The sequence below is a fragment of the Urtica dioica genome, chromosome 4 (assembly GCF_054948205.1).
Source record: "Urtica dioica subsp. dioica isolate 48M chromosome 4, U.dioica_male_clone48M_v1_H2, whole genome shotgun sequence".
In the NCBI taxonomy this organism is placed as follows: Eukaryota; Viridiplantae; Streptophyta; class Magnoliopsida; order Rosales; family Urticaceae; genus Urtica; species Urtica dioica.
The window spans coordinates 5,954,160-5,964,148 of NC_142759.1; the positions used below are offsets into that span (position 1 = coordinate 5,954,160).

Here is a 9,989-nt window from a genome sequence, read left to right on the forward strand (position 1 = left end):
GTTTAACATGGTTTAAAATAAACAATATTAAGTGTTTAATATTATTATTTATGGCCTACGTCGACAAGAGTTCAAAGCATTTTGTAAGTCACATAACAAATATGATCGAAGATTTGTAGGGGACGTTAAGCATTGGTGGAATTTCACATGCAGTATGTTGTAAATTGTTTTACCTTAACGTGATGTCACACGCTTTTTCTGTCAACGGGAGACATATCTCAAGTTGAGAACTGAGTAGGATTTTGATTTTTTCAATAATAAACAAAAAAAAAAATGTAATCTTACTCAAAACTCCAATTATGAAACTCCTTCTCTCACGAGAGATTCGCTTTTTCTTAATCCAAAATGGAGAAAAGAAACGTTTTTGTTACTCCTAATAACAGATTCGGTGGAGACGGGGAATAGTAAGTGTACTCGTCCATACTTGTATTTACTGTTATATATATCTCAAATGAGAGAGAGAGAGAGAGAGAGAGAGAGAGAGTTTACCTGTTTTGTATGTTGTTTATTTTTAATTGTTCTGCTTTAGTCTTTGTAAAACCACAATGTCCTTTGTTTAGGTTTTCTTCTGCTATTAGTCGTTTAGTCTTTTGTAGATTGGCTATATAAGAATTTTTATCCTCTACAATTCAAGAAGAATCGAATAAACATTTTTCTCCTGATTCCTTCAAGAACATAATTATAATTTTTCCCCAATTCGATTTTCTTCATCTCTAAACCTATAATTGCAATGAGAGAGAGAGAGAGAGAGAGAGCAAATTGAAAATCATATGACACAAAACAATTTAAAAGATGCTAAGGTATTTAACTCAAATATTTTTTAAACAAATCTATAACAAGTCTTGCTAAATTTAATAACAAGTTTGAACATGCATCTACACCTACATCCGTTTAAATAAGATAAAAGGGGTATTGAAACTAATAATACCAAATGAATGTCCCTTACCAAATATAGCCAAAAATCCAAAATTTGACACATGTAGTACCTAGACCAATGGGTAAAGACTATTATACCCTCAAAATTCATTTAAACGAAAAAAACCATCCCAAACCAATTCCCTCTTTTTTCTCAAAACTTCCCCCGCACACCTCTTCATCTTCATCTTCTTCTTCTCACTCGGTCGCTCAACCTCCACGCTCAACCCAACCCACGATTTCGCTCAACCCAACTCACGATTTCGCTCTCTTCATCTTCTTCTCACTCGGTCACATATTTCTTTCTTTCTCTCCCTCATCGGTCACGCGGAACCCATCCTCCTTACTCTTTCTCTCTCTCTCTCTTCGGTCGACGACCCAGCTCTCGGCGAAGGCGCAACTCAACCCACGCGTAACCCAGATCTCGGCAAAGGCACAACGCACGTGAACTCAACCCAGGCGCAACCCAGCATTTAGGTATGACTTTGTTTGTGTGTGTGTTTGATCTTGGCTCAACATTTAGGTATGATTTTGATTTGAGCGACCGACATTTTGGTTTGGGTTTGATTTGGGTTGCCGGATTGTTGAGATTAGGTATGACCTTGTTTGTGTGTGTTTGATCTAGATCGTGAAATTTCAAATAAAATAAGTTTTTAGGTCGTGAAATTTTACCTTCTAATTTCAAAACAATCTATGTTCTTTAGCTTCACTGCCCGGATCGCCCAATCACAATTTTAACCCGCACAAATGACATGAAGTTTGAGCGGAGATGAGTTCTTCGTTTTGAACCGATAATGATTATTGATTGCATCCATCCGCAAATGCTTCAACAACGCCGCTTTGTTTTGCATATAATCTTTTTTTTTACACTTACTGGAGATAAAATATCCAACACCTCAATATCGTCACTCTCGACACATTTATCTTATTCGGGAGCCATAACCGAACACCCCTCATTCTCTTGGCTCGATACCTTCTCTTTTCTTTATGATTGAGTTGGCGGCTGTGGTGGAAGATGAGGCTCTTGCTGGTGTTGAGTCTGTGGTGGAACCTCTATCGACAAAATAACTGGTGGCGGAGACCCTCTGGGTTGGGGTGTCGCCTGGCTAAAAGTATTGATGTCATCCAACCCAACATTATCATTGACGAAAGCCTCCGGACTTGGTACGTCCCATTCACGTGACTCGGATATAGGACTCAGCATGTTTGGAATGATCCTGCTTAGAATGCAAGCGAATCCACTCTCGCTTGTGTTTGGTGTTGGAGTGGATCCAACCCGTGGAGAAGACGCTTCACTTGCACTAATCTCAAGTGCAAGATTCAACTTCGTCCGTTTCGGTTCGTTCTTCCTCAAGTACAAATAACATCGCAAACTTTCGTTGTCGTCTATGGTTGGCGGTACGAGCCCGTCAGCTTCATGTTTGACGTTGATTGAATGCGTTGCATGGGTCACGTTCAACCGAGCATACAATGTTTGCATCAAACATGGGTTATTCAAATTGGTAGGAAGTAAAAGCGTAAGAGTACCACCCTCTTGATATACGCCCGGTTTTACCCATTTCCCGCTATGCTTAGCATATAAACATATTTTCGCCATAGCTGTATACGTTCAGTCATATTAGATATGAGTATTAAAAAAAGGTTATTAACATCGAAAAACATCCAGTTCGTGACACATGTGTCACGAAGTAAATCCAGTTCGTGACATTAGTTTCACGAAGTGAATCCAGTTCGTGACATTAGTTTCGCGAAGTGAATCCAGTTCGTGACACTAGTGTCACGGACTGAATTCAGTTCGTGACACCCTGGAAAAATCGGGAATTCAACAAAAAACACAATTTTTTACAAACAAATCACACCCAACCACAATAGAACCTATTTCAACATGAATCAAAACAATTAAACATGTTCTTGTATGTTAAAGATAGGAAGAACGTACCAAAATTTGTTTGAAGAATTTTGGATCTTTGATTTGATTGAAGATGAGCTTGGATCTTTAATATTGAACAACCACTTTTGATTTTCAGAAAACAAACTTCAAGCTTGGGTTTTAGATAAGTTTATCATTATTACATTGAGAGTTGGGTTTCAAATGGGTTTCAGAGGAAGAAGAAGAGATTCCGGCGACAACGTGTGCAAATTCCGGCGAGGAAGAAGAAGAAAAACGTTGGGTTTCAAATGGGTTTCAGAGGAAGAAGAAGGAAAACAAAAAAAATACCATCTCAGTTTTGTTAGGGCATTTTTTTAGCGTGATAAGTGTTAAGTGTGTATTGAATATGGTTGGGGGTAGTTGGGTCAACATTTATTTCTCTCACCAAACTCTAGTATTAGTTTTGTCAATATTTGAGTTTTGGGCTAAATATGGTAAGACTAATTCATTTGGTATTATCGGTGTCAATTCCCCAAGATAAAAATATGAATAATTAAATACTGAATAACAATAATAATGTGTTTAAAAAAAGGGCGGTGTAGCAAAATAACCAAAATGAAACTATGAAATTTGTTTTTAACCTACGTTTCACAACTTTTAGGGAAATAGCCAACAGTTTTATGTGGAAATAATTAAGGTCTGATTTGCCCTTATTTATTAACAAATACGTTATTTTCTCTCTCCTACTTATTTCCTCCACTTTTTTTACATAAAAACTTCAAAAAACCATGTCTATCTCATATGAACTCGAAATTGAGTGATTCAAAATCCTACGGATTCGTGACGCCGAGATCTTCAAAAATTGATCCATTGTATTTGATGAAAAATCATGTTTAATACCAAAGATGTAAAAAAATCACGTTACTACCTTAAATATGGAAATAACTTAAATATTTTGAAATTATAAAAAAAAATGGAAACGTAAATACAATGCATTAAACATAATTTTTCATGAAATACAATTGGTCTATTTTTGAAGATCTCGACGCCACGAATTTGTAGGATCTGAAATCAATCAATTTCGAGTCCGTATGAGAAATATACGAATTTTTGAAGTTTTGATGCAAAAAAAATTATTTGAAAAAAAATATGAGAGAGAAAATGACGAATTTGTTAATAAATAAGGGCAAATCAGACATTAATTATTGTCACATAAGCAATTTGGCTATATCCCTAAAAATTGTTAAAGCTAGATCCAAAATCACATGTTTAAAGTAGTCCGGTTACTTATAAATCTCTTAAAAAAAAATTAACAATAATAATGTCGTTCCTGGTTTGGAGTTCAAATCCAAACTTTGGACTCAGAAAATGGCATCATTGTTTTGAGGGAAAATATCATAAGTATCCCTCGTGTTTAATCGAAATGCGAGATTTATCTCCTCTATTTCTAGAAATATCAGACATATCCCTTCAGTTTAATATAAATGACATACATCCCTTAAAAAATGTAATATGACAAATATCACCCTTTTTCGTTTATTTTTTTAAAAAAATAATTTGAGCTCCCCAAAATAACCTTAATGAAATAAATTTTTATTTTCTATTCTATATACAAAAAGATTAAATTAAAAATTTTCTTTATAAAAAGTTAAGGATTTTTTATATAAAGAGAGATTTTTGATTTTTTTAAAATAAAATAGTAAATAAATATTTAATTTATTTAGGGTATTTTGGTGAGTTTAAATGATTTTTTTGTCAAAAATAAACGAAAAATGGTGATATTTGTAATATAACATTTTTTAGGGGAGGTATATGTCATTTATATTAAACTGAAGGGATATGTCTGATATTTTTAGAAATAGAATGGACAAATCTCGTATTTCGATTAAACACGAGGATACTCCTGATATTTTACCTTGTTTTGATCAAGGATTGAAATCCCGGGGGAACCGGACGGGAACCGGTCGGGATCCCCCTTTTTTGAACTCCCCGGCACCGGAACCACCAAAACCGGAAGTTTCCGGTGATTCCGGGGGAATCGGACCGGGAACCGCGAAGGAATCCGGATCCCGCTAGCTTCCCGACGCGACTACGGCCATTTCTTCCCGTATCCCGCCGGATCCCGCCTTTCCCGGTTAGCTTTCCGGCGTCTCCTCTCAGTCCGGCGTCCTCGTCTTCTCGGCTAGAACGCGCGCGCGAGGTGGGTTCCGGGTCTCGGTGGCTGTCGGCCGAGCTCTCTCTCCCTCATTCGCGACGGGAACCGGTCGGGATCCCCCTTTTTTGAACTCCCCGGCACCGGAACCACCAAAACCGGAAGTTTCCGGTGATTCCGGGGGAATCGGACCGGGAACCGCGAAGGAATCCGGATCCCGCTAGCTTCCCGACGCGACTACGGCCATTTCTTCCCGTATCCCGCCGGATCCCGCCTTTCCCGGTTAGCTTTCCGGCGTCTCCTCTCAGTCCGGCGTCCTCGTCCTCTCGGCTAGAACGCGCGCGCGAGGTGGGTTCCGGGTCTCGGTGGCTGTCGGCCGAGCTCTCTCTCCCTCATTCGCTCGCTCTCTCTCTCTCTCTCTCTCTTGCTCTCCCTCGATCTCTTTCCCTCTCTATCTCTCTCTCTCCCGCTCGGTTCTCTTCTTCTTCTTCTTCTTTCTTTCTTTCTCTTTCTTTTTTTTTTCTTTTTTTTTTCCTTTCTTTCTCTTTCTTTCTTTCTATCTCTTTCTTTCTTTTTTTTTTCCGTGTCCTTTCATTTTTTTCGGCTATAGAGTATAGATAATAACAAAGACAACTAATAGATAAGTGAGGAGTTGGCAAGCTCAACCTTATCCTAATAATTACAATCCAACCTCTTTTCCTTGTTTTCTTTCAAATGGGTCCCTTAAAAATTGTTACAACCACGTCCTTTTCTTATTATTATTTAATTAAATTCATAACCGAACAGATTATAATTATATTATTCGAATCGAGAATTTTCTCGTTCGTTCTCGATTAATCAAAATATATTTAAGGTTTCTCGGAATTAATTCTTATTCTTGATAATGTATTTCTTAAATTAATTTCCGGAATATTTCCTCGGAATTAATTTATTATTCGAGATAAACTTATTGGACCATAATTCACTCGAGAGACGAAAAAATATAACGAGAAATTTACTTCACTAATTTCCTTTCGGATTCCTTTCACGTTGAAATTAGTTAGGTCGTTAAAATATATTTTCACTTTCACAATCTTTCTTACATTCGTGAAAATATTCTAAAACCTTATCGACCTTGATATTCTTAATTTCTCATTCTCGATTATTTCATCGTTCCTTCGAGAAATTCCTTGATATTATTTCATTTGAAATCTTGAAATCTCACTTGAGTAGTCATTTATATTAATTATATTGAACTTACTTTTTGTTGTGTTTGTAATTTGGTATTGTGTTGAAACATTGTACACTATTTTTAATTTTATGAATTTTATCATACGTACTTTGTATGTTTTATGTATATTTCTTTTCTGAATTCCCCTCGGTAAATACGGTATTTGACGGTATTTCTCTACGGTAACGGTAAGTTCAACGGTACCGGTTTCCTTTTTTTTTCCTGCTTCCCCCGGTATTCCTTTACGGTACCGGGGGTTACCAGTAAATTCGAAAGGTCGGAACGGTAACGGTAACGGTATTTCGATCCTTGGTTTTGATATGTTGTATAGAAAGAACGACATATAACTATTGTCGTTGATTAAGCTCTCGGTGGTTAGTTACCGAGTGACGTGCCAAGATTCCAAGCTCCTCCTTCTCCGTCTTCTTCTTCTTCATAAAAGAAAATAAATAAATAAAATAAAGATTCCCAGTTTATATACAATGAAGATCGTGACGTACAACATCAATGGCTTGAGACCTCGAATCTCGCAGCACGGCTCTCTTCTCAAACTCCTCGATTCCTTCGACGCCGACATCGTTTGCTTTCAGGAGACCAAGCTCCGCCGCTCAGAGCTCACCGCTGATCTCGCCGCCGCAGAGGGATACGAGTCCTTCTTCTCTTGCACCCGCACCTCCGAGCGAGGTCGCTCCGGCTATTCCGGTAGGTAAGCAAGGTGTTCGACGAAATTTATCAACGAGACCTAATCGAACCAGCCAAAATGCCAGTCGTCGTTGCTTCTGATTTGGAGTGTTTCTTCAGGTGTAGCAACTTTTTGCCGAGTAAAATCGGCGTTTTCCAGCGATGAATCGGCGTTGCCTATTGCGGCGGAGGAGGGATTCACCGGAATTCTCTCGGGGAGTGTCGCTATCGCAGGGCTTGAGGAGTTTGAGAACGACGATTTTCTCAAGGTCGACAGAGAAGGACGTTGTTTGGTCACCGATCACAGTCACTTTGGTGAGAATGTAGCTTCAAAAGCTTACTTTTATTTGACGTATAACATATTGTTGGACTAAAAGTCCACGACTTGTATCTTCAAGAGAGATTGAAATGTTGAAATTTGGTTAGCATTTGCAAAATTTTAAGCTTGGTGTGAGGTTTGACTTATAATAGATCCTGAAATGCTTAAAACTTAGGGGTTTTATTGATGAATTATGGTTTTGGAAACTTAGGTTTTTTTTTTTTTTTTTTTTTTGGCCAGTTTTGTTCAATGTCTACGGGCCTCGAGCTACAAGCGATGATTTGGAGAGGATCAAGTTTAAGATGAATTTCTTTAAGATAATGCAGGTAATGGAAATTCGCCTTGCAAAGAAAATTTGATCTTTAAGAAAAAAACTGTCTAGTTTTATCATGTTTAGGGAAGCCTAGTAATTACAATTTTGTCTCTCTTTTTCTTGTAAGACTCTGATCAAAGGAATATTCATGTGGGGCTTTATCTTATACTGAAAACAGTATTCTTTGTCATATTTACTCAGTCTCAGAGTCTTCAAACCATTAACTAGTGGAATCTATTCTATAGATTCGGCAGTAGAATAAGTATTTAACTTTCTATATTTGGTGTAGAAAAGATGGGAAAGTTTGCTGTCTCAGGGAAGAAGAGTGTTAGTTGTGGGTGATCTAAACATTGCACCAACTTTGTATGACCGTTGTGAAGCAGGGCCAGATTTTGAAAATAACGAGTAAGCTTGCGCTCAGATGCTTTGCAGTTTGGGTCCAATATATTATAGGCCCTTTTTATATCTTTCTTAACCCTCAACTATGTATGCTACATTTTTATATATTCTTTTACAGATGAGAGGATTATCCTTAAAATGTTTGTGTGAAAACTTGGTTGTAGATTCAGAAGATGGTTCAGATCTATGCTAGTTGACAACGGAGGCAATTTCTTTGATGTTTTCAGAGGTAGACATCCTGATAGGTAGGTGTAAAGCATGTACTGTAGAGCTTTTTAAGTCATTTGGATAACGGCTCGTGTTTTATGTTTTTTTCTCCACTTTAATAAGCTCTCTTTGACTATCACGGAGAAACTCAATAGCTAATTGGCTTTCTATATTGCAGACGAGATGCATACACATGCTGGTCCCAAAGTAGCGGTGCAGAAGAGTTTAATTACGGGTCGAGAATCGACCACATTCTATGCGCTGGGTCTTGCTTACACCAAGAGCAAAACGAAGAAGGCCATAGCTTTTTCTCTTGTCACATTGACGAGTGTGACATACTTACACAATACAAACGATGGAAACCTGGAACTTCACTCCGGTAATACATTGCAGCGAATTAACGCTCACGTTATAGGAGTGATTTTTTTTTCTTTGCTCTGCTTCGTGTAGATTATTAACGCTCATTTATCTATATTTGGAACAATGTCTCTGATAATAAAAGGTGTAAAGAAGGGCAGCGGATGAAGCTAGAAGGTTCTGACCACGCTCCTGTTTATGCGAGTCTACTGCGAATTCCTAATGTCCCACGGCATAACACCCCGCCATTATCTGCTAGATATATCCCTATGATCTATGGCGTCCAACAAACTCTCGGTACAATAAGTTTCTCATCGTTTGTAGATTATGCTCTTTTTCATGTGTATAGTTTCATAATGCTTTGTTACTTGGCTGAATGAGACCTTAACCTTATGCAGCGTCCACATGGATGAAAAGACAAGTTATATCACAAATGAAGCTCAGTGAAGTGCCCACTTCATTTTCCAATAAAGACGTTCCTCTTGAGGGTTGTGCAGAGAAAGTGAAAAGACCTCTAGACCGATGCAATCTCTCCGATTTATCTTCTTCGGGCCAAGTATCCGTAGCTCAGATTTCAAAGAAGAAAGGAAAGAAGGACCAATGGTCCCAACTCACGCTGAAATCGTTTTTCCAGAGAAGTTCAGTCCATAGCGATTCTGTCAACGAATGCGAAGATGATTCAAAAGCCAATCGGGTAGATACTCTGGAGCCTAGTCATCAATCAGGCGATTCTCCTGCGGGTGATGATGATCAAAGCGAGAACCTTAGTCAGAGCGATAGTCCCCAGACACATGAACTGAGCTTGAACCCAAGCGCTTCAACTCCGGACCAGAATGAAGTGAATACATGTTCCTCTGAGAAGAACAGCGTTGCTTTACAGGAGTGGCAAAGGATACAGCAGAGGATGCAGAATAGCATACCTCTTTGCAAGGGTCATAAAGAACCTTGTGTTGCTCGAGTCGTGAAGAAACAAGGCCCGAATTACAGCCGCCGTTTTTATGTCTGTGCACGAGCCGAGGTATATTCTTTTATGCTCGGCAGAAATGAATCCACTATGCGTGAATTTCCAAGCAACTTTAATTAAATGCTATACGTCTTGAAACTCGGGTCTTTTTTTGTGGGAACTTTAGAAGCTGAATCTGAAGCTGAAGCCAACGTAACTAAGAGATTGTTCTTTGTGTTTCTTGTCCAGGGACCTTCATCTAATCTAGAAGCAAACTGTGGTTATTTTAAATGGGCTGTTTCAAAATCACGAGGGACCTGATAATATCGATAATCGATACGATTTTTCCTTCGTTCTGACGATGTGTTATGAGATGACAAGACGGGTTTGTTCAGCAGTAAGCACTGAGACCTACTCCTAAAAGATTGTGGTAATACAACTCCTGTAAACCCTCTAATTATTAAATGCATATAAATACAAATATTTGATCTTAACCATTTAGTCTCGAAGTACTTCTTGAATTAGATTGTATGTCTTCTGTTTTTTCGCCCTTAGACGACACCATCGATTTCATTTCCAGTCAAGTCAAATGAAAAATATTTTGTTTCTGAACTTTTCTCAAA

General features: G+C 38.2%; 1 protein-coding gene across 2 annotated transcripts; it reads left to right on the top strand.

Moving 5' to 3' along the window:
* Positions 1–6,540: 6,540 nt before the first annotated feature.
* On the top strand, positions 6,541–9,989 carry LOC149399701 (endonuclease/exonuclease/phosphatase family protein). 2 transcript variants are annotated; one of them, XM_089613913.1, is made up of 9 exons: positions 6,541–6,853; positions 6,938–7,143; positions 7,388–7,473; positions 7,750–7,865; positions 8,024–8,104; positions 8,245–8,445; positions 8,569–8,720; positions 8,822–9,441; positions 9,616–9,989. In XM_089613913.1, exons 1-9 carry the CDS (start codon positions 6,630–6,632, stop codon positions 9,685–9,687), a joined length of 1,758 nt encoding a protein of 585 aa, XP_089470039.1. In that variant the 5' UTR covers positions 6,541–6,629; the 3' UTR covers positions 9,688–9,989. The 2 variants fall into 2 exon arrangements, with proteins under 2 accessions (XP_089470039.1, XP_089470040.1); XM_089613914.1 differs by having other exon boundaries at positions 6,541–6,849; positions 6,949–7,143.

What these genes read in the sequence shown, in the direction of transcription:
- LOC149399701 (XM_089613913.1), top strand. Translation starts at nt 6,630, where the DNA reads ATGAAGATCGTGACGTACAACATCAATGGCTTGAGACCTCGAATCTCG. An exon ending in CCAGATTTTGAAAATAACGA is followed by an intron (nt 7,866 to 8,023) that starts GTAAGCTTGCGC and finishes ACTTGGTTGTAG; the next exon opens with ATTCAGAAGATGGTTCAGAT. An exon ending in AGAGGTAGACATCCTGATAG is followed by an intron (nt 8,105 to 8,244) that starts GTAGGTGTAAAG and finishes TCTATATTGCAG; the next exon opens with ACGAGATGCATACACATGCT.